The sequence below is a fragment of the Colletes latitarsis genome, chromosome 6 (assembly GCF_051014445.1).
Source record: "Colletes latitarsis isolate SP2378_abdomen chromosome 6, iyColLati1, whole genome shotgun sequence".
NCBI lineage: Eukaryota > Metazoa > Arthropoda > Insecta > Hymenoptera > Colletidae > Colletes > Colletes latitarsis.
This window is the reverse complement of record NC_135139.1, coordinates 14,065,576-14,091,283: the sequence shown is the minus strand read 5'-3', so window position 1 is coordinate 14,091,283 and position 25,708 is coordinate 14,065,576. Positions and strand designations below refer to the sequence as shown.

At 33.3% G+C, this 25,708-nt stretch overlaps 5 protein-coding genes across 9 annotated transcripts in view; 4 read left to right on the top strand and 1 right to left on the bottom strand.

Moving 5' to 3' along the window:
* Positions 1 to 8,272, top strand: part of LOC143342774 (dipeptidase 1) — a 185,205-nt gene extending 176,933 nt beyond the window's left edge. The window contains exons 5-8 of one of the 2 annotated variants that reach the window (XM_076766995.1): positions 176 to 375; positions 1,589 to 1,749; positions 2,368 to 2,497; positions 3,177 to 8,272. In XM_076766995.1, coding sequence (XP_076623110.1) covers positions 176 to 375; positions 1,589 to 1,749; positions 2,368 to 2,497; positions 3,177 to 3,308 — 623 coding nt within the window. In that variant the 3' untranslated portion in view covers positions 3,309 to 8,272. Of the gene's footprint in view, positions 1 to 172; positions 376 to 1,588; positions 1,750 to 2,367; positions 2,498 to 3,176 lie in introns of both variants that reach the window. The other variant, XM_076766994.1, reaches the window with a different exon arrangement.
* A 498-nt stretch (positions 8,273 to 8,770) lies between these two features.
* LOC143342828 (amine oxidase [flavin-containing] A-like) lies at positions 8,771 to 10,997 on the top strand. The gene is made up of 8 exons (XM_076767093.1): positions 8,771 to 8,924; positions 9,076 to 9,290; positions 9,425 to 9,581; positions 9,667 to 9,785; positions 9,876 to 10,015; positions 10,089 to 10,559; positions 10,757 to 10,900; positions 10,985 to 10,997. The coding sequence occupies exons 1-8, from the start codon at positions 8,771 to 8,773 to the stop codon at positions 10,995 to 10,997; spliced, it is 1,413 nt and encodes a 470-aa protein (XP_076623208.1).
* Positions 10,998 to 11,913: 916 nt separating this feature from the next.
* On the top strand, positions 11,914 to 17,800 carry LOC143342769 (P protein). Its single transcript, XM_076766986.1, has 17 exons — positions 11,914 to 12,008; positions 12,314 to 12,461; positions 12,573 to 12,647; positions 12,749 to 12,881; positions 12,991 to 13,063; positions 13,269 to 13,441; positions 13,569 to 13,675; positions 13,771 to 13,930; positions 14,077 to 14,148; positions 14,228 to 14,359; positions 15,534 to 15,788; positions 15,973 to 16,107; positions 16,210 to 16,404; positions 16,649 to 16,882; positions 16,959 to 17,217; positions 17,455 to 17,548; positions 17,624 to 17,800. Exons 1-17 carry the CDS (start codon positions 11,918 to 11,920, stop codon positions 17,712 to 17,714), a joined length of 2,427 nt encoding a protein of 808 aa, XP_076623101.1. The 5' UTR covers positions 11,914 to 11,917; the 3' UTR covers positions 17,715 to 17,800.
* A 518-nt stretch (positions 17,801 to 18,318) lies between these two features.
* Positions 18,319 to 21,028, top strand: LOC143342773 (uncharacterized). Of its 2 annotated transcripts, none has more exons than XM_076766993.1 (6): positions 18,319 to 18,474; positions 18,562 to 19,033; positions 19,181 to 19,506; positions 19,568 to 19,806; positions 20,015 to 20,183; positions 20,249 to 21,028. In XM_076766993.1, the coding sequence occupies exons 1-6, from the start codon at positions 18,446 to 18,448 to the stop codon at positions 20,493 to 20,495; spliced, it is 1,482 nt and encodes a 493-aa protein (XP_076623108.1). In that variant the 5' UTR covers positions 18,319 to 18,445; the 3' UTR covers positions 20,496 to 21,028. The 2 variants fall into 2 exon arrangements, with proteins under 2 accessions (XP_076623108.1, XP_076623107.1); XM_076766992.1 differs by having other exon boundaries at positions 19,178 to 19,506.
* Positions 21,029 to 21,075: 47 nt separating this feature from the next.
* Positions 21,076 to 25,708, bottom strand: part of LOC143342770 (uncharacterized) — a 43,948-nt gene continuing 39,315 nt past the window's right edge. For all 3 annotated transcript variants that reach the window (XM_076766987.1, XM_076766988.1, XM_076766989.1), the window contains one exon: positions 21,076 to 25,690. In XM_076766987.1, coding sequence (XP_076623102.1) covers positions 25,238 to 25,690 — 453 coding nt within the window. In that variant the 3' untranslated portion in view covers positions 21,076 to 25,237. The remainder of the gene's footprint in view (positions 25,691 to 25,708) is intronic.

Genomic DNA, 25,708 nt, shown 5'->3' with positions numbered 1-25,708 from the left:
TTTGGTATTTCGCTCTGTAACCTCCATAGACCAGAAACGAAATAACTGTCGAAACTGTTGTTTTGTGAACATTCGAGGTCGTTAAGAAACCCGTACTTTACCGTACTGAGAAACGGTAAACGTTCCAGCAGTGAATATGGACGAAGAAAGTAAGTATCCCCTTTTGTTTTAGAAGGCGGTCTGACGGCGTTCGGGAAAGCGGTGGTCCAGGAAATGAATAGGCTCGGAATGCTGATAGACCTTAGTCACACAGCGAGGGCTACCATGAGGGACGCTTTAAGGGCCAGCAGAGCGCCCCTCATTTTTTCTCACTCATCGGCCTTTGCTATTTGCAATTCCTCGAGAAACGTTCCCGACGACATTCTAAAGCAGTTGGTACGTTACAACGAGCACACCGATCATAAGTTTTTAATTTTCATCGATCAAACATTAACCCCTTAGTGATCAGATATTTTTCAAATTGACAGAGTACTTGAAATACTCAAATACGTAATTCAAACAAATCGACCAAATCTTCTGACAGATATTTCCCAGTTATTGGCCTCAAGATACATGTTGTCAAAAATATCTTTAACACTCGACAGATCGAAAGAAATAGCGTTCTCTTCCAAGTTAAACAAACTATGTTTGATCTTATGTTTCATTCAACGATTTCTTCCATGGCATATTCCTCAAGATATTTTAATTGACTCAAATCCACTCTATCCTTTATGCTATTTAGAGCACAGCTTAACCCCTTGATATCAAGTTTTACTATGAAGCCGCTCACTAGTCATCAAGCCTTGTAAATTAAAATCAACACATTTTTACATTCACGAGCCATTCGTAAAACAAATTTATTTTTTTCGTGCCCATTCCTTGCACGGACAAATTGAAACAAAATTAAATAGTATACGTTTGAAAAATTATTTGGAATTAAATCGTGAAGGGCGTAAGAGCTCAATGCTCGAGTGAAAAACTTGTTATTCATTTTCAAATTTGTCTTGAGGCAAGCCTATCCAGTCTCGAATCGAGGAAATTTAAATTTGTCCAATAAGTCCATATTTACAAGTAACTTGCCTTTTTGTCATTGCATTAAATACGATCATCCTGGATGAGCCAACATCTACACAAGTAGGCTTCGCAACTAGATTTGCAACATGAGTCCCACATTCTAGAATAGAACGAATAACGTTTGGATAACCGATCGAAAACAGTCTCAAAATTCATTCGCGGGGTAAATTACTCGGAGGAAACAGGATATAATTGTTGAAGACACTGTCCGAGAAGCGAGACGCGCAATTAAGACGAAATGTGGTTAAGCGAGAACATTGCAGCGGATTCAATGGAAGAACGTACCGCAGTAGCTTGCGGTCGGAAACTGTGGTTAACAGGAGGTGTGGTTAATGTCTGGAGCTTCGATCGGACGAAAACTGATTCGCTTTTCCATCAATCATCCTACCACGATATTACTTTACCATCGACGGTTCTGCCTAGTGTAATTCGCGAACGTGAAATATCAACATTCATCAGTTTAGCCGCCTCTGGATGGAAATACCATTTGGAAAGTTTGAACGGATTCGTAAATCAAATGTTATTTTATTTACAGGCCGATAACGGTGGACTGGTGATGGTGACGTTTTATAACTATTTCGTGAAGTGTGGCTCACAGGCAACCGTCTCCGACGTCGCCGAACATATTTACTATATTAGAAACCTAATTGGCGTGGACCACATCGGCGTCGGTGGCGACTTCGATGGTATCAACAAGTACGTATAATAATAATATTTGTGATAAATATATTGCATTCATTGAATAATTAAATTTACATGGTTTTTTAGTATATTTATACTATAGTTCGTGAGATAATTAATGTTAACATTCCGGTTTCAAGATTCTCTCTTGCAGTATTTAGAAAATATATTACTGAGATTCTTGTACAGTTTACAGACAACACATAAATTAAATATAACGATGAACGTAGAAATATCATGCCTGAATCATTTAATTCAAATAAAAAAAACACCAAGTTCTTTGGTTTCTAAGAAAATAGCTTTGTAACACTTAATTTGAGTCACATGGTATACTGAAGTGACCATGGATTTTCGATCACAAATAGTGTTTATGTGTATAACTTATACTGGAAGTAGCTGTTTTCAACATCCACTAAATATTTGATAAATACTCTCGAAAATTGCTGAAAAATTATACGCTGTCTAGAGTCAACGTTTACTTGAATGATTAATTATATTGTTGAAAGTAAATGCAGGATGATTATTTCAGCCTGCAACGTTCAATTCCTTGGAAAAAGCTATTTCCAGAACGTTTGTTATTAAATTCGGTCCATGTTGTACTTGACGCAAGGATATAATCGATTTTGTTGACAGAACACCCCGGGGTCTCGAGGATGTCTCGAAGTATCCAGAATTGTTCGCCGAACTCCTTCGAAGTGGAAAATGGAACGTGATCGACTTAAAGAAAGTCGCCGGTCTAAATTTGCTGAGGGTTCTCCGGCAGGTTAGAAACTGCTCGAGTATCAACTCGGACCTTTGTGCCGCATTATTACGTCACGAGTCTCGTATTTATATCCCTACGAGCAAAAAGAACTTTGCCAATTTTTGGAAGACAATTGTACAAAAATTCAATTCTTTCGTTAATCGACCTTACGATAAATCAAATTAAAAGATTAAGAGGGTCTTCTACTGTAAACTGTCAAAAAATTCGATTTCCTTTTTTGCATTTTCTTGAAGGATATAGAGTATTAGAAATACGTGTACAAAAGCATATCACTGAACTCCTAAAATTAACGAAGGTGTGATCCTGTTTAAATGCATTTTTCTCAAAACTATCTTTTCTGAATTGGCTTCCATGGTATCTCAAGATCTTCTCAAGATAGTTTCTTCATAAAAAAATATCAAAGAGAACATAAAAGAACGCGTTTTACAGTATAAGACCCCCTTAAATGCCTTTATAGCCAATAAAAATTTGAAGTTTCTTTTCTATAAAATGATAAATAAAACTCGTAGAAATAGAATAGAAATTCCCATTAAAAGTGACAGTCTATGTGGAAGTTTTGATAACGCCAGAATCCACGAGTTACAGTAGACCCTTTAGTTTGGTCCAGTGTAATAGAAAATTAAAACAACCCAGTTGAAGTTTTTCGAGAAGATGATTAATTAAAAAAATTGAATTTTAGGTAGAACGCGTGAGGGACGATATGAGAACTGCCGGAGTAACGCCATCGGAAGAATATCTCCAGGATTCCCCTGACACGATCGGCAGCTGTGCACTCGATATCAATTCCGTGCAAAGAGTCATGGAAGTTTGATCGTACTATCAGTTGTCTCTGTTTCTCGATGGCGTGCAAACTATTTCTTCACGATCTCCCTGCCGTCCTATTCTCGACAACGGATATAATCACGTCGGAGTCAGGGAAATCCATGCGCGATCAGAAGGATAGGGCTTTCTGTTGCTTGATTCTTACGCCCCCCTCCCCCCGACCGCACAGTCTGTCCCTATTAGATGCTCAATCAAAGTAACGTTAAAATGAAAACCTACCTCGAACGAAGTCTCGCGAATAAGACACACGGATTCGTATTTCTAATTTGCTCGACAGTAGGTTTTATTGTCCAAAGCACAGGCAGAATTATTTTTTAACGAACCTTTGAAGATGGACGTACTGGTGCCACGCGTAATTGTTCGAACGACTCTATATATCGAGAAAATTGTTACAGACTATTCTCTCGGAGAGTGCTAGAAATAGTAAAAAGATTTTTTTATGCAATATTTGACTGTAACAGGTTTTCCAAGTTTCGCAAGAGAAGGTTTAATTTTTCTCTACAGAGATTGAAGAATGGCAAATTTTGACGAATGTATGACAACGATATTAATATTAATATCAGTTCCTCTGCTAGTACTAAGAAAGACAACTATTTTTTGGTCTACTATAATAACATTCCATTGAAAAAATTAGAGGGATTTTTTTAATAATTCCACAGAAAATAGTCTGTAACACTTTACATGAAACACGGTGTATAATCCTTTCAAGAATAAACCTAAACTGAAGGAAAATTAGAATTCGTTATCATTCAAACAATTACAAGCGGTACTGTGATTTATGAAGAAAATAGTTTTTACAGAGAACCGACATTAAACGTTCCATTATTTGTTATGGCGTATATGCTTTTCGAGGAAGTTTGAAAGCACTATTTTAACGATTTTATTCCAGAAATAATAATTTCGCTAAAGATTTTCTTTCGTGGTAGAAGCGACAAATTCTGTGAGATCTTATATCATGGTATTAATTAATTTCTAACCTACTTTTTGTAAAAAGTATCTGGTCTAATATCGGCCAGCGATACGAACAATCATGCATAGTTTAAGACTTGATATCGAACGAAGAAAAACGATTGCGACAATATAGAGGTCTTTTCTAAAACGGTGACATTCTTGTATTTCAAGAAAAGAATATTGTGTGTGAACCTGGCTGTGTATCTTCGTATGTCTCCCCCTCCCCCTTTCTTCAGTGCACCAAAGAAAACATGTGCACTTTAGCGTTGAAATTCGAGGAATCAGAGTGAGCATCTATTATAACGCATTATCGAATGAATCGTTAGTTTATCTGAAAAAATCATTGTAATCGTTATTGAAAAGAAAAAGTTTCGGAAGAAAAACATATCGGACTTGATAAAGAATATATTCGCAAAATGACAGACTTCTGTTTGTAAGCGCTATAAAACAAAAAAATCGACCGAAAGAGAAACACTTTCCACGAGAAAGAAATCTCTAACGGGTTAGGGCTACACGCATACCATCGATTTTCCGTCGATTAAACTATTCAATCCAGTGTTTCCCAAACCACACTTACTCGCAAAGACCCTCAATGAATGAAAGTTTGTTATCAATTCGTTGAAGTAGAATTAAATTATTAATTTAAAAAAATATATTTATATATGTATGGTTTGAAAATTTGTATTTAAATATTGACACATTCATACGGAGATTCTTGGGCAGGGCAGAATTAACACTAAATCTACCGACACTTTATGTACACTCATTCCTACCATGACTTTTTTAATTAAATAAATAATTTATAATTCAATTTTATCGCACATAAGTCGTATAATCGATAGGAATTGCTAGAATTTCTTTGGACGAAGAGAGTCAAAGCAAATTGCAAAATAAACATTGAAGACAGCATAAATTATAATAGTCGTTATATTCATTGAAAACGAATTTTTGAAAACGAATCTTGTTTCAAATCGATAACGTAATTAATTCAGGGAAAAACAATTATTTACATCTATTTAAATTAAGTATCCTGTATACAAATTTAAATACATTTCCAATTAAATAAACAATTTATAATTCAATTTTATCGCACATAAAGCGTATAATCGATAAGAATTGCTAAAATTTCTTTGGACGAAGAGAGTCAAAGTTAATTGCAAAATAAATATAGAAGACAAAATAAATAATTATAGTTTATATGTTCATTAGATAGAGGATGAGATGCCCTTTAAAATGAGCGTTTGTGGGAGTCGATAGCTTTATTAGTTCCGGAGATATAGCGATTTCAGTTTCAAGTCGATGCGATGGCTAGTTTCGGAGATAGAAGGGTTCGAAGCGTTCATTCCGATCAATGGACTCGCGTGCGCGACAATAGTAAACAGTGCGTAGTAAATTCTTGGAAATACTACACTTCCGCGTCACGCGACTGTCTCGACTCACGCGCGACGAAGAGGTACGACGCGACGCGTCAGACGGAGACAGAGATAGTCAAATTAAGAAAAATACCCTTTTACATAACTTACGATATCTCGAAAACGGAAAGTCGGATCGACAAAAACCAAAAACCATTTTAAAGAGGAAGGTTTACCGCCGCTAACAATGGCTCAATAATTTAAAAAACACTAATAGTTTCGAAACTGCAGGCGTCTAAACTTTTACTATTTTTAATGCGCGTGAATAGGCTATTATACGCGAGCCGGACAGTGAGACGGTCGAATTAAGAAAAATACTCTTTTACATAACTTACGATATCTCGAAAACGGAAAGTCGGATCGACAAAAACCAAAAACCATTTTAAAGAGGAAGGTTTACCGCCGCTAACAATGGCTCAATAATTTAAAAAACACTAATAGTTTCGAAACTGCAGGCGTCTAAACTTTTACTATTTTTAATGCGTGTGAATAGGCTATTATACGCGAGCCGGACAGCGAGACAGTCGAATTAAAAAAAATTGCCTTTTACATAAATTACGATATCTCAAAAACCGAAAGTCGGATCGACAGAAACCAAAAGCCATTTTAAAGGGGAAGGTTTGCCGCTTCTAACAGTGGCTCAATTATAAATAAAACATTAGTAATTTCGAAATTGCACGCGTTTAAAGTTTAACTATTTTTAATACACGTTATTAGAAGACTGTCTGCTAAGATGGTGGAAATTGAAAATTCTCTCCTTTCAACTTTGCTATATATTTTCTATTTACATCGGAAACTAACCAGAATTTGATACCAAATTTTGTCCAGTTTTTTGACAAAAAGTATAAATCGTGCAACCGGTCAGATGATCGGTCGTGGTAGATTTAGTGTTAAGAATTTTGAGGCCCAGGGTTGAGACATGTTTTATGTCTCTCTTAATATGAACAATAGGATTATAATTTGTAAATATTTTTAAAAGAGAAATCGTTGTCTTTAAAAATTGTCTCATACTGCTTTTGCCTGTAAATGATTTATACCTAGAAATCAAGATTTAAAAAATGATTTAATTAGTTGAAAAATCATTATCAAATCGAAAATACTTTTTTCGTTAACTAAAGACATGAGGCCTCTAGGAGAATGGGATCCGGTAGCCTTCTCTAACATCCCCCTTAATCCGTGCCTGAGTCGATATGGTAAAAGTCACAGTAAGGCCTATAACAAGTCCTTGACTTACACAATTAATTTGTCTTAAAGCTTTCCATGCAAGTGAAATTGTATAAATACGATTTTTTATAGGGAGAAAGAAATACTACTCTCATTCTACCATGAATCAGTAGCGTATCAGTTACTTTGGCCTGTGGTATCACCTAAAATATTTACCAGCAGCAGGGCAAAGCAAAATGTTATTATTATGAAAATATATTTATATTTTATCGGTCTATCTTACTTGTTTTCGCTATGCTGATTCCCTCTTTTTGTTATTTATTACCATTCATCGTAGTGTCAAAATTAGCCAATACACAAAAAAAAGAACAAGTTGTTATATACCCACGTCTCTTACAATATCGACTATACTCTGTCATGCGACAAAAACTTAATAGTATGCGCCCGACCGAAAAGTCAGTTGCTCACTAGAAATAAACGTCACTGATATCATCAAAACATGTGTGTACAGAGATGAGCAAAATATATTTAAAAAAGTATTCGAATGACGAATACTTTACTAATTTGTATTCGGTTGGTTGTTGGATGCATAAAAATATTTGATTATAGATGCATAAGAATATTTATATTATAGAATACTTTTATTCAGCTTCACCATTTTCAAATAAAAAATATACAGGTATCTTGTAATTGCCTACGAAATTTCTTAATAATTTAAAAAATATCTAAATTTCCGAAAAATGTACATACAATTTATATTATTTTAAATTTATTTAATCGTTTATAAATAATTTAATCACCAAACATATTATCTATACAAGAATTCGATTAATAATATATTTTTGTATTTGTCAATGAAACTGAATATAATTATTCTTTATTAATCAAATAACGTACATTTGGTATTCGACTGTACGTCATCGAATATAAGTTACGAGATGCAAAATACAAGCGAATGTCAATATTTGATCACCAACAATACAATGTGTCAGATTGTTCGTCACTTGAAAAAAAAATCATTCGAACGTGTTTATCTCTGTGTGCGTGTTTCTCGAACCGTTATACCGGGTGTAAATCTATCACGTGTACGCACCCAAATTTTCCTCAACGAAGCATCGTCTAAAATCTTCGACGGACACCAGAGATTGCCGGAGTTAATCGCGATTAGTTCGAAACGGAATTTTCTAACAAAAATTCGACCCCACCGCGATCTCTGCGTGTCTCCGTTCACCTATCTGTGTCTCGTGTGCACTTATTACGTGATCCGTGTGAGTTAAATCTTCAGAAAGAATTAAAAGAGTATTATTACAATGGAACAGGGATGAAAGACGAAGCCAACTCGCACGGATTATACCTGACTCCCATGTACGGAGTGGATAAAAAAAAACTTTAGAATATCAAAAATTCCGTTGTACCTTCGCAGTGGATTCTATGAATAAATGTTTCTATTGTATACTTCTCATTGTTTGTTTCCTTGCTTTTACTTGTTTCCTTCTTTTAGTACATTCGTTGGAAAGGGTATACCCATTCGAGTACATGATTACATTATTTAAAAAAAAAAAGTTAACAATGGAATTACACCTTTGATCGTAGAAAGAAAGAATGAATTAAATTAAACTGTTCGTAATGCCTGATTATGAAAGGTGTTTCATCTTCGCTGTATCTAGTTTAAGATCTCGTACTTCTGGATATTAAATAATATTATTTTTGTAACTGAATCTATGAACTCAACAGCAATCAGTGGCCTGCTTTTTGTTTATTTTTCTTTAAAATTTATTCGTTATTTCCCAATCGAACAGCAAGCAGAGAAGTTCATACAGTATCATAAGACTGTTTTTCCTTTCACGATGCGCTCCTTAAATTACCAACTTCAAACCGGACGACGGAAATTAACATGTTATAATAACATGAAATAATAACACGTATGGCTTCTGATTTTAACGACGAAGAATCCGTTACAGAAGATTATAACGACTTCGACGTCATAATAATAGGAGCTGGTTTGGCTGGTCTCACTTGCGCGTACAATATTCTAAAGAGAAGTGCTGGGTTAGAAGTATTAATCATCGAAGCAAATAGTAATTACTATTCTAGATAAGAAGTCATCGTCAACTAAGAACTAAAAAATTTCTATTTTCTTATGTCGATTAATGGAAAATAAAATTATGTACATTATAATGCAACAATGCATTCGTCTATAAGGAAGTTAATATATGTTCCTGAAAATAGAAGAGGTTGGAGGACGGATTCTAAAAGACTATAGCGATACTTTTCACGTCAATTCCCTGCAAAAGCATGTGACCGACTTGATAAAAGCATTCCATATAAAGATTGAACGCGGACGTAATATCGATGGGAAGAAAACAATATTGTACACGAAATATGGACCATTGCAAAATTTGCCTAGATACAATGGAGCAGAAGTTTACAATTTCCTTCAAACAGTAATAGAAATTAACTTCTTATTTCAGTCTCTTAATTTTGAATAACGACTGCATAAAAAATTATAAAAAAATATTAGTCCCTCTTTAGTAATATAGTAATATGTTAAAGATATTTATTACAGTCTATTTTTTAGATGGAAGAAAATGCATTGGATCCAAAATTTAGTAATTATACTTCTCACGAAAAAGCAACACAGCTTGCAGAAACGAGCGTTGAACAGTTATTGCGTAGAATTATTTATCTTCCTTATTCGCGTACATTGTGTCGAGCATTTATTTGCAGCACGTGTGGTAAATTCATTTATAATTAATAGAAATATTGAAAATAATTGTTAGCGACATAAAATAAATATATTTAGCGTATTATTTGATACAGCTATGAGAAATCTAAATGATGTTTCGGCTCTTTGGATGCTGGTTATGTTGAACGGTGCTTCCGGTATACTAAATCGATTGAAGATTACGATAGGCGATAGTAATCGATATTTCGTTCAAGTACATACAAAAGTTACTCAATAGGTTCAAAAATGTTTTTTATATTCCCTAAAATGTACGATATTTTATTAAAAATTTTATCATTTTCAGGGTGGTATGACTAAGATTGTGCAAGAATTGTTTAAAAATATTTTGAAACAGGATGGGAAAGTAAAATTCGTAGAACGTGTTAACGAAATCAAATTTAACGACGATAGAGCATATGTGCGGACAGAAAAAAGCTACCTGAAGTAATATTATACCTAATTTTATCATTTTCGTTAGAATCGTAGAACGTCTTTTAATCGTAGTGTCTATTCATAGATGTGAATTTGTAGTCGTAGCAGTGCCCCCGCCAATGCAAGATCGAATTGTCATAAAATCATCGTCACAAGAATCGTTATATCCACAGGGCCTGTACGCGGCAGGTGAAAACGTATTTTTTAAACTCACTTACAAAAGGCCACCGTGGATTAACGATTTCGCAGAAAATATTGTAACCCCGTGGGATACCAGTGCAAATTTAAATATTAGTTACGATGCAACGCATGGAAATACAGGAATATTTGTGCTCGCTGGATTCCTTGGCGAACCTAATGCTACACAGACCCATAACAAAGGACTGTTTGATATACTAAATGAATGTTTTGGAACTACAGATGCTCTAAAATATGTAAAATATAAAGAATGGAATACCGTAACATCAAACTTACAAACAATAAGCAGTCCCATGAGTGTAATGAAGCCAACTACTATATTCAATCATAGCAACTACATAGATGATCTTAACGGTAGGTATGTTAATATTTTAAATACTGATACAAAGATACAAGTACTTGAAAGGACGAAATTTCCCTCGTTTTTTAAATTTTCGTATGTCTTTATGACGTAACAATATTTTTGAAACATTATAGGAATGTAGAATACTTGAATCTTCACATAGAATTAGTATTAATATTTAACGTGTTTTAATAATGAAATTGTCGTTCAAGGATTCTTTTTGCTTCGAGCGAATACGCTGTTAATTGGCCGGGAACGATAGATGGTGCGATCGAAGCTGGCGAAGCTACTGCCTACTCGATTCTATTGAGAATTAGACCACAAGCACTCACTTTTCATGAAATAAGCACTCTTACGTATGTATTTTGCATTACAATAAAATTTAATTGAAGTTAAAACGACATATGATAGTTTACTAAGAAATGATTTTATTATTATAGTTTTGAAACGTAATGAAACTCCTTAATATCGTCTGATTAACGTACATATGTACATACCTTAATTAAGGAATATTGTGTTAGGTCAAGGTCAAGAAGAAAATCAACAGCTCCTTTCAAGATATGCGCTATCCAGTATCTAGGATTGATCATCAACGTTGCTGTTTTCCTAACGTTCCTAAAATGTGCTTATACTAATTCATAAATGGCTTTGTATAACAGAAAAATGTCTGTCAAGTATTTAAAATAAAATATTTATTACCGAAACCATTAAATTTTAATATATCTTCAAGAAATGATATTTTCTTCTTAATGAAATTCAAAATATTCAGAGGGTTACTTGAAAATTTCTTCTTCCTTGTTAATTCATAAGGTAAACATTGATAATACATTTTCGAATTGTATCATCCGTTAAATATAATTGTAACGTAAATATTGAACACAATATATACTATGAACATTTTAAATACTCTGTTGCAAAATATTGTAAGTTATAAAATATTGTACTTAATATTCTAGTTTATTGTCACGTTTGAATGTTAGAATAAATATTATCCAAAGTGAAATTTTAACGAATTTTAATACTAAATATTAAGTACATCGCGCATGTAAACACGCGAATGTGATTTTGACCGCTACGAGAATCAGGAATGTTCGAATCGTTATCGAATGTAGTTCCACGTCCATCCTCTTCCTCTTCGCACGTGCATTTAGATCAGTTCGGTCGATTCTACTACAACTGTGTCGCTAAGAATTTCGTAAGTAACATTAAAAATCATTTATTGGAAAATATGTGTCCAATTCTATAGGTACTTATAAAACGTCTGCTCTAGAAATTACCTTATTTTGTACACTGAAAGAAAATGCAAACTAGAATCCTAATAAATAGTGTAATTAACGAAAATCAACGAACAATTAGGAATAATCAACATCAAAATGTCTCAAAACGACTCGAGCGAAGATGAAACTGGGTTACGAACACCGCTGTTTCTCAGGAAAGGATCACGGTGCAGTTGTGCGACAATAGGTACGTTAAATGTTATAATTTTCCTCTTTATACATTGAAATTACCGTTATCACATTTTCTTATATATTTTTTTCATCTACATCTACACTATTTTATAAATTCATTCGTTTGAACGATTCCTATATTTAAACGTACGTTCATACCCGATAATAACGAAACCGCCATTTTAAATTTTGAAATCTTGTTATTAAATTCGATATCAACGACCTCGAGAACTCTTTACTGCATAGTTTTCGACTAGACTACCTAAATTTTTCACGTAGAAACAAGTATTTAATATTTATTAAAATATTATATATTTATAGGAACTCCATCATCTCTGACCAGTTCGATAATATTCGGTCACATTCCGGAAGAGGTACTTCGTGCTTGGAGTCAACTACCAGAAGAAATACGTTTGGATCCTACCTTGGCTGTTTTTCAGAGGGAATACGATCGAGTCAATGCGGGAAAGTTGGTATTTTTGTCACTACATTACTCGTTTCTACCACATTAAGAGATTTTAAACTTTCCTTTTTCAACTGATATACAATAGTTACTCGATATACCTCTCCTTTTCTGTAGATCCTCGGATGGAATAAAAAAAGATTGTTTGGTAGTTAACATGTCTCTTGGTCATCACTCTACAGATCCTCAGAAGTGAGTATATACTCTCAATCCCTGTTTTCATAATTACCACGGAAAATACATTAATAAATCTTTTAACATTGTGCTACTTTAATGTTACGTATCAACGTTAGAATGAAAAATGACGAGACTGGCGATGAAGATGGGCATCAAGATATAATATACGAAACTAGTACAACTAAACAGAAACCATTTTATCGGTACACGAAGTTCATATTATTGTGTTGTTGCTGGCTCTTATTTACTGTAAGTTGCAACAACATTATTTCAACAAAAATTTGCACTGTACAAAGAACAAACTACTACTTGCCTTGCTTCGATATACAAGTTACGATAATATATTTCATAATTGCAGTTGTTGCTGATGTTCAAGAGCGAAAAGATCGAAAAAATGCATCACATCTCAGTGCCCAAAAACAAAATAAGAAGTATCCTTTTATCTATTGATAAAGAAACGTTTAAATATTATTAAAACGATGATCAAAAGTAATATAATAGCACATAAATTCTCTATTTTTTTAAAGTAATTTATTTTCAGATACGAAGAAATTATTGTGCTTTTATTTTTCATAATTCTATCAAAGTTAAAATGACTCCTATTTTCGTTTCTTGGGTTTCCTTAAATTTTCATAGATTACAAAATGTACGATGACGTCACTGATAAACGAATTAGCGTAACGGTAGAAGGTTCATTACTTCCACCAATTAAATCAGCACATTACAGTAATGTATCTGAGAGATGTCTAATGCTGTGGTTAGAACTACAGATTTACGAAGCAAATGGTATAGATTCTAAACAATTTAAGGTAGTATGTTTCTAAAGAGAAATAAAATACTATAGATATACGATGCAAACAATAATAAAATATATTGTAATTATTGAAAACTTAACATTACTACGTTTTAAATGAAATTTATGATATTTTCCCACAGAACATAAGCGATGTATGGATGTTACCGATTCTTCCGGAAAGTCTAATGGATGTATTTCCTGGACAAAGGCATCAAAAATCTTTCGTTTTGGAAAATATTAGCGAAACGTATGTTACTTTCTTAACGTAGAAATTCCTTCTTTTCCAAATTTAAGATACGAATCGTGCAATGTATTACCCTTTTAAACATTTTTACGTTTCAGAGAATTAGAAAACAGTGTGGTATCAATGAACTTGAAAACAAACTTGGAATCTAGTTTTGCAGTCTCCATGTCTTACGATTTGTCATTGTTAGATAAAACAAACGGTCTAATATATGCCGCGATGATTTTACTCGGGTTGTACATCTTAATAATATTTGAGGTAAATCTAAATTCTAGTCGTCAATTTTGATATCTGTCACGAAGTACCGAAATTTCGTTAAAAAATTAGAGAAACTTATTACACAATTTAATGCATTATGAAACCGATAAATTGTATTGTAATTGATTGTATCGAAATAATTTTAGATCGTGCACAGAACCTTGGCAGCCATGTTAGCGTCCTCTATGTCTATCGCAGTCCTAGCAGCTGTAAACGAGGTATTTCAATTCGAAACAAATGAAAATGTAACGTAAATTATTCGTTACATACAATTTCCTATAAAACATTGTATTACAGAGACCAACTATGAGTGAAATGATTTCGTGGATAGATGTCGATACCTTGCTATTGTTATTTTCTATGATGATACTTGTTGCTGTTGTCGCTGAAACGGGTATATTTGACTGGCTGGCGGTCTACGCTTTTAAGGTGAAGCACTCGTGTTTCTTTTTCTTTTACTCGAATCCTGTAATTTAAATTGTTCCTGTTATTTACGATATCAGACATATCATTATTCTCCTGCAAATGTACAGGGTGGTATCGGCCACCTCTGGGAAAAATTTTAATGGGAGATTCTAGAGGTCAAAATAAGACCAAAGTCAAGAATAGTAATTTCTTAATTGAGGTTTCGTTAAAAAGTTACTAACGTTTAAAGTTTCGACCGTACTAAATTTTTTTCTTGAAAATGCGCAAGATTTCGAGGGTATGTCTATTCACCAAAAATGATTGTAATTGACCCCCGCAATCGAAAATAATTTTTTCAGAATTAATTAAAAATTTTTTTTTTCGTCGAAAAATTTAGGCACCTACCCCTGTCGATTTTTCTTAAAAATTCAATTTTGATTTTTAGTAATTTTATTTGACGCCATACAAAAAAGTTGTCTAATACTTTTTCGTAGGTACCCATGAGCTCTACTTCAGAAAAAAGTTTCATTGAAATATATTCACAATTGTAAGAGTTATGGCTGTTTGAAAATTGAACCGTTATTATGAGGTTTTTCTCATTTTTCGGTATCAAGGATCAACTTTTCAAATATTTTTGCGATTTGTACATATTCTCCACCAAAATACGCATATTTTGCTTTTTTAAACATTAAAATCGTCCAATCCGTTCAGAAGTTATGACGTTTTAAAGATTTGCATGAAAATTCGGGCAAACATTTCTGGCCAGAAATTAGATTCTCGGTAAGGAATTTTTTTCTCGGAAGTGCGTAGGATTTCGGGGGTATGTGTAATGACCAAAAATGATTGTAATCGACTCTTGCAACCGAAAATAATTTTTTTAGAACGATTTGAAAAATTTTTTTTTCACCGAAAAATTTCAGCACATACCAGATATTTTTTCTCGAAAGTGGGTAGGATTTCAGAGATATGTCTATTCAACAAAAATGTTTATAATTGACCCCTGCAACCAAAAATAATTTTGCGAACAGCTGCGTGCACGCGATAGTGATTCTTACTCAGCATGAGAAACTCTACTTACTCGATCAACAAATTGGTATTCTTGACTTTCGTCTTATTTTGGCCCCTAGAATCTCCCATTAAAATTTTTCCCAGGGGTGGCCAAATACCCTGTATAACTTTGCACGATTCTCATTCTCAGATAACTGGAGGAAAGTTGTGGCCACTCGTGAATACGTTATGTTTCTTCACAATGTTCATCTCCGCCTTCTTAGATAACGTTACAACGGTACTTTTAATGACACCAGTAACTATCAGATTATGTGAAGTGATGGAGTTAAATCCGGTACCAATATTGACGACGATGGTCGTTTATTCTAATATCGGTGGTGCTATGACGCCAGTAGGCGATCCACCCAACGTGATTATTACATCGAATCATGATGTTATACAACATGTAAGCAGTCTTTCAAAAATACCGTAGATTACTTTGCTATTGGGACATCTTCCAATTCTCAACCTGACTGTTGTTTCTACAACTGTTTATATTGAACTTACATTATATTACGTTATACAATTCTTGATACGTCTTTCTAATAATACATTATATTTATCGGTTGTATGTTTTGTGTTCCATGTAGGGCGTCGATTTTAGTACCTTCACATTACACATGAGCATTGGTGTTATATTAGTAATAATTGTAGTCTATGCACAGCTACGATTTATTTTTCGAGACGTGGCTGTTCTTAGATTCGACGAACCGCAAGATGTTCAGGTACATAATATATATTTCTAACTTTTCATTTGGTCTTTTATGTTGATGGCCGACAGATTAGGTACAATATATTTCATAAATAATTTTACTTTATTATTGTAGGAATTAAGGCACGAAATTGCCATTTGGCAAAGGGCTGCAGCAAGTTTGTCGAGTTACAGTAAAGATGAAAATTTAGTGAGGGAAACGTTGCTGAAGAAAGTTAAACGATTACTCTCGCAATTAAAGAAGAAGTTACTAACGGGTAGCGTAGCGCTCGAAAGATATAAAACTACCCTCGAGGAACTTCAAGAAAGAGTAAGTAGTAAATATATGAATATTTGAATGTGAATTTAACTGACTGGATACCAACTTTTATTATGTAAGACAATTGTTTTATGTATTAACGTTGTTTTAGTTTTTCATTAGACTTGTTAAATAGAAGACATTCGAATATTTCAGTTTTCCACTATTATTACTCGACCATACAAAATGTGGACGCTTTAAGAAATTAAAAAATTTAAAAGACAATATTCTAATTTAATTGTATTTCATTTTGCAGTATCCTATTAGGGATAAATGGTTACTAGTCAAATCTGGATTCACGTTAACCTTCGTGATCACCTTGTTCTTTTTACACAGTCTTCCCAATCTGCATTTATCGCTAGGTTGGACCGCTTTGGTTGGCGTTCTTTTATTATTAATTGTAGCAGATAGCGAAGATCTGGATGGTCTTATGGCACGAGTAGAGTGGAGCACTTTGTTATTTTTTGCATCGTTATTTATTCTAATGGAGGTATAAAAATACTTACAAGTTATACTTATTAATTATTGTCATTAAAAACAAATTTTACGTGTTCGATACTTTTCAGGCTCTTTCGCGTTTGGGTCTCATCGATTGGATAGGAAAGCAAACCGAAAGCATTATCCTATCTGTGAACGAAGAATCGCGATTGGCAGTAGCTATATTACTGCTACTTTGGGTGTCTGCATTTGCAAGTGCATTCGTTGATAATGTACCTTTATCAACAATGATGATTAGAATCGTAATTAATCTAGCACAGAACGACGATCTTGGATTGCCATTGCAACCCTTGATATGGGCTTTAGCCTTTGGCGCCTGCATGGGAGGTAACGAAATTTTGAAAAATAATTTTCCAACTATTATTATTACGTTCACAAACTACAAATTAATAATAGTTTAAAATTCTTCTTTTGGATTCAACGCCTAGATTATCAGACGAAAAAATTTGACTTTGCCATCATTATTTTATCATTGTTCTCGATACTTGTTCATTGAAAATGTATTAGAAAATTTAACATGTACGATTGCTATTTATGTGGTTGAATGGACGATTATATTTGTAGGAAATGGAACTTTGATTGGAGCTACTTCTAACGTAGTTTGCGCAGGAGTTGCTGAGCAACATGGATACAGATTTACATTTATGCAATTCTTCAAGTGAGCACACTTTGGTGTTATAGGGAATTGAATTTAAAGTCAAGTAGAATAAATTTCTTATTATGTTCGTTTCAGAGTGGGCTTTCCAGTTATGCTGACAAGTTCAATGACAGTAACCGTATACCTAATAATCGCTCACGTCGTTTTCAAGTGGAATGGAAATTAATTGTTGAAAGTTACAACCCGTACTTTCAGTAAAATTTATTAGTATTATACTATTTAATTTACAATACACAATTGCACAGTATGTAAATCGAGAGAATTTTATAATAAATTTATTGTACTTATTATTATTACTACTAAATATACCCTTGTTTCTGGTTCTATAGTATGACCAATCAGGAAGGTTTAATTTTAAACAGTTAATATTTATTATATCATTATAAAAAAGTATTAAACATCATTTCCGTAGAGAATCAAACAAAGTCAAAGACGAATTTTAAAGAAAAATCGACAGGAATTAGGTACAGACATTTTTCGGCGAATTTAAAAAATTTCAAATCGTTCTGAAAAAATTATTTTTGGTCGCGGGGGTCAATTACAATCATTTTTGGTGAATAGACATATCCCCGAAATCCTACGCACTTTCGAGAAAAAAATTCTTTTCCGAAAATACAATGTGATACAATTAAAAAAAAACTCTGTTCCCCCACTCCTTATGTAACAAGGAGGGCCACCTGGCATCGAAGACAACTAACTATTTCTCGATAAACTTGGCCGTTCTGCCGTAGATGGCAGTGAAATTCTTTGTATATTTACACTGATGTTCCTAGAATAAAATAATCAATAAAACTGCTGTCAACTGTGAAAGATTTTGCGTAACAAGTCGAATAGGGTTCCAGTCAAATGATTAAAGATATCTTTAATTGATGAAAGATACATTTTAAGAAGCATGAAATGCATAAAAAGACACATAAACGGAGCACGTACGTCTTGTATAACGTTTTCTTTATACATTAATATGTTCTTTTTAATGATACATAGGATAGAATAAAGTTTACATTTTGATATAGATTTAATTCAGCAACGCAAAAAGTAAAAGCATCCGAAAACTTATTACATGGAAGAGACTACCAAGATAATGAGAATGAATCCAGCAACCACTTCCAACTGCCAAGTTTGCAAAAGAAAAAAACTTGTAAAGATGTTGACGATCATGTATCGACATGGGATGAAAATAGCATCACAACATGTATATCTTATTCGTCTGAGTTGGAAGACATTGCAACTCAGAAAGTTATGCAACAGTGGGATGCTATTGAAAACACGCTTTATGAAGACGGTGATCAAGTGACACAAACACCCCTTTTAGAGGAATGTATACAATGGAGAACGCAAATACCACATTTAAGAATAGTTGGAAAAAATCCATTTTTATCCACCAAAAGCAAATATCAAGATTTGGATAAAAATTCCAGTCAAATAAAGAATAGATTCAATTTGCATGATGATGATCAATTTTCGGAACATAGTCTTTCAACGAGGGTAAGAAATGTTGTACATTTATATGAAATTAGATTATGAAAATCCACATAAAGAAAACAATCATAATACAATTTGCAAAAAATATTTTAATTTTAATTGAAGAATTTCAATGTCACAAAATAGATAATAAACTATTATTTACAGGAGAGAAAAATTTCATCGAAACATAAATTGCAAAGCACATTAAAGGATAAAATATATGATATACTCTTTGATTATGTAATGTCCGAACTATTTCCAAATAAGGAAAATGTGATTGACTCGCTAGGTGATGATTTAAACGAAGTTTTGCAAATACGCATGGCACCTATTCATAGCAATAAAAGTTCCGCGAAAAGTACAAAATTGAGTTGGTTCGAAGAAACCATTCCTCTTGATAACAAATTTCCAAGTAGCAGGGTTAGAGGAATAGAAGATCATATTGTACCAATAAGAAAAGAAGCTGCTCAGACGAACATAGAAGAAATTCAAAGGTATGTAAATATATGTAAATCATTTTTTGTATCAAGTATATTTACAATCTGTATGTTGTAGAAAACACGATAATCCCAAACAAAATGATGGAATAAGAAGCGGACGAGATGCTTCGCTCGCGATAGAAGACAAACTTTTTAGGCCTCATACTGGTAGAAATAAACTTGGCACTGTTTTTAATGAGAAGATTGTAGTTAGTCCTGTGCCTTATATTTTGTCAACTAGGGAAAGTTTTTCTACCATTAAGACTACTCCAATCAAGTTTATGGGACAGACATTAGACGTTTCTACATTTCCAGGTATGTCATACATTTTTTAAATAATCCGAAACTGAAATGCCATAACCTTACTTTTTACGTAACTATTATTTTATTCTTTTTTAAACAATCCGATACTGAAATGCCATAACTTTACTTTTTACATAACTATTATTTTATTCTTTTTTTAAACAATCCGAAACTGAAATGCCATAACCTTACTTTTCACATAACTATTATTTTATTCTAGGCTCGAGCAGAAATCTTTCTTATTTAAAAAATTCGAAAAAAAATTTAACTCTAACAAAACAACCAAATTGTCAGTCTGCTTGGCATACTTCTGTTACTCCCGCCGCGTGGCCAAAAAATATAAAGCTTGCTCCGTTAGATACTTCGCGACTTCCTAGCAGCAAAAATCGGTACGTAGAATATATTAAGAATATTGCATCTAGAAATACCTTTTATATTGTTTACATAATTTTAGATCTTTAACATCATTGTCGGTAGTTTTTGAACGCGGCAGAAAACCGTTGAGTCCTATTTCTCGTTCCACTTTGCCTGTCTCTGCACAAACTAGTCATATTAACGATAACGACGGTTTAAAAATTCAAGGTAGACATATAATACCTGGACAATCTACTAAGATAAGTGGGACTAACAGTGGTTGGGATTGTAGTACTAGGAGTAGAAACGACAAACAAAAAAGAAGGCAATCAAAAACTAAATTATAACGAATTTTACTAGGCGGGAAAATTGATTTCATAAATCTATATAAAATTATTCTCATCTTTGTGAGAATTGTTTTCATCGTCTTGTTGAATAAATCGTTAGGAATATTACTATACAAGTGCAGACGATATCCGTAATTTAAAAAATATAAACTAACATTTGATATAAAATATAAATACAATTGTTATTGTTAAATAATTATAAGAAGCCTCAATGTGTTGAAGTATTAAAAACGTGTTGTAGTTTTAAGTGTTTTACGGTATAAACGAAAACAGTATTCGTACACTGTTAAATATAATACGAGCTGATATTTAAATGTGTAAATGTTATATTTTAAATACTCTTGTTATTCGATAGATAAGCGTATCTTTGTAAGTGTCTCTACCTCACTCAATATCGATGTGTTACTTTATCGATGCACACGCTTATGTGCGTAGGTGAATATATTTTTGTAATGCACACGTTTGTAAATAGATGTACTTACTGTAAATATACAATAATCGGTACATTTGAATAAACGTTTAATTAATTTTAATGTTTTCTTTTATAGCTGATTAAATGAACTTTCCCTTCAAATTTGAATACAGTAAATCCTTGATTTAAGAATCAGACGTTTCTATAAAATAACCAAAGTAGTGTAATTACGCAGGGTAGGATTATAAGTCATGTGGCCATGACAAATAGCAACAGTTTCGTTTTTATTATAGTTTTGCATTTACAATTGCTTGCTGGGCGTATAATTCGATTAAATACTTATCGCATTTACACGTTGCATTTTTATAAAAATACGTTTCACGGTTACAAATGCGGAGGAATTCGGTATTCGAACGAAATACTTGAGTAGATGCGAGGACGATGAAATGAATGTTTAGAAGCGTTGTTTGATAACACTTTCGCTACTTATAAAACGAGTTAGGAACATTTTAACGAATTATTCTTTGGCACTGCAGCTGGAAAGCTGTACATTTCTTTCTCGATCATTTTATATTTGTTGCTTCGTAAAATACGTGAAAAATGCTGATTCGCACCTTGACCAACAATGGCGGATCTAGAAGAGCTCAAAGAGGAGAGAGCTAATTCAAAATCTCTAATTTGAAAATCTCACCTTTGGAAATTATAAGTAGATATAGAAATATTAACGTTTAGAAAATTTAGATAATAGATGTTTTGGTTAATGGAAGTTTTCCCCTCCCCCTTCTCGTCTTCGCTACTTATAACATTCTTCAAACTAATTAGGACGGTGGTTTACTATATTTTAAATAACAAACTTCCTAATAAATAATTGCAATTTAATTAGGGGTGTGCGGGTACTCTACTCGACCCTAGGCTCACCCCTAAATTTAATTATTAGGTTGCAACGTATAAAATGTCTGCTCGTAGATACTAATTTTGGAATGAAACGTTGAATCTTCTACGTAAAAATAAGGAAGGTAATTATTAATATCTACACGCGCGAAGTATGTGGAAAGACACGATTAATGGATCGTACAGAATGATCATTCAAGGATGCAACACCTAAAAGAACTTTCTCTACCACCAAAGATACTTAACAAATTATTTTTTACAAATAATCGAGATCACGAACATATATTCAAACGTAACAACCTGTGGAGGTTGCATATTTTACTATTAAATTGATTATACTCGTTATTGTTTGTTTCTATCAGCGTACCCGAGTATCATCATTGCAAACATACTTAAATAATTTAATAATAAAATGTTCATGCATCGAGTCGTTGACCGTGTTTCGAAACTGTCTCAGATTCTACGTAACAACGATGGTACAATTTGTACAACTTATATTTACACACAATTAATAAATCAACGCTTAAAGGAATTAATATACGTACTGAAATTTTTGGCAGTGCAGGATTGTTGGGCAGTGGTTAGAGCAATGATTGGCATTAATTAGGTGTTGGCCCGAGGCTATTTGTTCCTTCGAGCGTAGTTGCTTGGTTCGGCCTTTGCGTGATGCTCTTTCGCGATTATTTTCCCACCTCGTACAAAGAAACTCTCGCCACGAGATGCAACAAATGGGGCGATAGTTTATCTCGTAAGACATTACGCTGCCAAGTGCTTCGTTCGCACGTATTTCATCCCCTTTGCAACCATACTTGGCCCTTTGCTCGTTTCCCGAATTTCGCTGACCCTCTGGACACTTTCCTCGAGCTTCGAATATTATTTAAGGGGTGTAGGAGGGTGAAAATCAACTACAGATAATTTTCAGGATAAAATTTTTAAAATACGTATTTTTATGTCACGGTTACAAAAAAAAGAAATATAGAAAATATTATTGGATCACAGAGTTCATACTTCTTCATCTTTTTTTTTTAATTATGCAAAAGATTTATTTACAAAATTATTGTTTACATAAATGAATCTGACGGAAAAAATGACATCGAAATACGTATTTTATATACCTAATACACGAGGGGTTCCATAGAAAGTTGATACAAGTTCAAATAATAGTAATCATTTGGATCTGTAATATTTTGGTTGCAATAAATTATTCTATACAATTGAAAAAAATTTACAGACGCGGATATCAAGGTTCGAATCGAGCACTGAAAGATTGTAACGTTCGATCGTGTCTATAATTCTTTCTACGAAAAGAAATTAATCCATTTATGCGCGTTTCTTTTGATTATTATATGTTGCACGCAAGCGTTATTGATTCCTTTGCAAAATAATACCATAGTATCATCAGTGTTCGTCGACTATTAACAGAAAGAATTTTCTTTAAAGCTGTTTCTTTAAGCGACGATATTTCCTTACGTTGCCTAACGAATAGTACAGTATATTAATTTTCATTCGCGTGCATAATTTTTATGCTTTCCTCATCACTCTTCTTCTTATACGCCAATTGGATATGTTGGGTTGTATGTGTATTTACAATTCACACGATTCGATAATTCCAATCAACCACAATTATTACAAGTTACTTTCCTTGGTGTACGTTCGATATAAAGTGTAACATATAAAATTATGTATAGCGTTTTATTTACAAATACAGACTATCCAGTCTTTGGACGAAAAATATTCTGGGCCTCGCTGTGCAGGCCAGCTCCCAGAGGTTTAAACAAAATGCAATAATTAGTGAAACACAGTTGAAAATGAAGAATTTTGCAAAAGAAGCAAAATGATGTTTCGTATCATTTTTAACGAATAAAATTAGATCCTGTGCAACTTTATATGATAAATGGAACCGGAGATACAGTTAAAAAGTTGTACTGGAAAACATTTTTATGTAATTTTTGCATCTTTTTTGGTCAAACTTTGAAACGTTATATCTCCGGGCGTATTTGTCATAGAAAGTTTTGCAGGTTCTTTTTTCATTTGTTACAAAACGATAAAAAAAAATTATGCAACTTCTTCATTCCTTTCATCTCTGTTCACGTTTCTCAGTGAATGTCTTCTCTCTAAATTGAAATATTTTAAATTCACATATAAACACATTTATGAATAAAATAAAATGTTTACTTCTAATTATTGCATTTTTTGTCACTGGGTACTGGCCTGTGGAGTATTATCCAGTACTCTAGATTTCTCCAGCGATCCATTGTATTTTTCGCGTGTTTTTTTTTTATTAAAATACAACTCAAGACCTTTCAAACTATACACGATCCATTCTCAACCCGTAAACAGTGTAGATCATATAGATCATTCCTCGTGGAGTTCAATTTCTGTCATCGATAATGGTTAGGGTGAACTTATTATTTGATTTTTTTAAGGTGTATCGTCTATCAGTGACGCGTCTGGGTAATATTCGTTGTTCCCGTCATTTTAACAGTCACTATGATTATTTATTTTCATGTATAAAAAGAGTGATCGATTTTTGAGCAAGGTCAGCTAATACTTACAATCGATATAAATAATTAACGTTAATCTCATTAAATTGAAGAATGTTTATATTTTTAAATTTGATTTTTGGTGATATTTAAATTCAATTATTTCTTCAAGTACCTAAACTTAAGATACTGAATTAAATATTAAACTAAATTTTTCGTAGACGTAAAAGAACTACGAATAAGGCAAAGTGGACTCAAAAGGACTTATCAAAAGCCATGGAGGCAGTTAATAAGACGAAGATATCAATGCATAAGGCAGCATAAGTGTTTGGAATATCATATTCCACTTTTGAAGAGAGAATTAAAGAAGCTACAATAGTTTATATTTACATTAGATTTACAATATTAATTATTACTGTGATTGTATTTACACTATTTTGAGTTGTGGTTTTACAGTGTAAAATGTCCATAGGTATTATTGTAAGGAATTTGAAAAAGATGAAAGGTGCAGATCCTATGGGCAATGAGCACGTATAGAGTGTTCAGGATGGAATATACAGGGTGTATTCGGACTTTTTGATTTTAAGAATTCAATTTTGTTACTACATAAATTTTCACTTTTTCTGTCATGTTGATGCAAACTAAATTCTTTAAGCCATCGTTTAAGACCAAAAAAGTGACGAATATGTAATTTGTTAAAATTATATAGCACTTGTTAGCATGACCGGGATTACCCCACCTTATTCTAGCAGAAAAAGAACTTTAATAATTCGTAATGAAAATTAATATATCTTTGAAATTTAATGAATCACTGAAATGAAAATTAATTTTTACTTGATGATTGTTTTTGAAAAAGTGTTGAGAATACCTGTTAATTTTGGATGTCTGTTTACAGGTTAATTAGGTGTGCGTTCGTGAAGATCCAGATCGGAACATGACGACGAATTCCATCGAATTCATAATTTCGGCGTCTGCAGGAGGTTCTTCTCCATCGACTTCATTTTTATACATTTAGCGAGTAGCGCGATTATCGTGAGAATGGCGCCAAGAAAGGAGACGATCCCCAGGACAACGAGTACCATGAACCAGTTCTTGAAGCTGCCGATTCTGTCGCCAAAATCGCAGTTGCAGTTCTCACTTTCGTTCAGATTCAACACTGAAAAGTTTACCGGCCTCAGAGAGATAAGTTTAAAGTCATCTTGGACTTGTCGCCTGGTAGTAAAGTTCTGCATCTTCTTCGTAAATTTGTACGATATCGTGTAAGTGAACTCTTGACCGTCGTACGACCCTTTGGCGCTGTAATATTGTATCAACAATTCGTTTCCGGCGGATGTCAGAGGAACTTGTATATTATTGATGTCCTGGTGGGACACGTCGCAGTAGGACCACATCAGGACACTGTTATTTGCCTGGAAATTTCATTTTTT

What these genes read in the sequence shown, in the direction of transcription:
- LOC143342828 (XM_076767093.1), top strand. Translation starts at nt 8,771, where the DNA reads ATGGCTTCTGATTTTAACGACGAAGAATCCGTTACAGAAGATTATAAC. An exon ending in TTTACAATTTCCTTCAAACA is followed by an intron (nt 9,291 to 9,424) that starts GTAATAGAAATT and finishes TCTATTTTTTAG; the next exon opens with ATGGAAGAAAATGCATTGGA. An exon ending in GTAATCGATATTTCGTTCAA is followed by an intron (nt 9,786 to 9,875) that starts GTACATACAAAA and finishes TATCATTTTCAG; the next exon opens with GGTGGTATGACTAAGATTGT.
- LOC143342773 (XM_076766992.1), top strand. Translation starts at nt 18,446, where the DNA reads ATGCATAAAAAGACACATAAACGGAGCAC. An exon ending in AAGACACATAAACGGAGCAC is followed by an intron (nt 18,475 to 18,561) that starts GTACGTCTTGTA and finishes ATTTTGATATAG; the next exon opens with ATTTAATTCAGCAACGCAAA. An exon ending in AACATAGTCTTTCAACGAGG is followed by an intron (nt 19,034 to 19,177) that starts GTAAGAAATGTT and finishes TATTATTTACAG; the next exon opens with GAGAGAAAAATTTCATCGAA.
- LOC143342769 (XM_076766986.1), top strand. Translation starts at nt 11,918, where the DNA reads ATGTCTCAAAACGACTCGAGCGAAGATGAAACTGGGTTACGAACACCG. An exon ending in GATCGAGTCAATGCGGGAAA is followed by an intron (nt 12,462 to 12,572) that starts GTTGGTATTTTT and finishes CCTTTTCTGTAG; the next exon opens with ATCCTCGGATGGAATAAAAA. An exon ending in TCCTAGCAGCTGTAAACGAG is followed by an intron (nt 14,149 to 14,227) that starts GTATTTCAATTC and finishes ATTGTATTACAG; the next exon opens with AGACCAACTATGAGTGAAAT.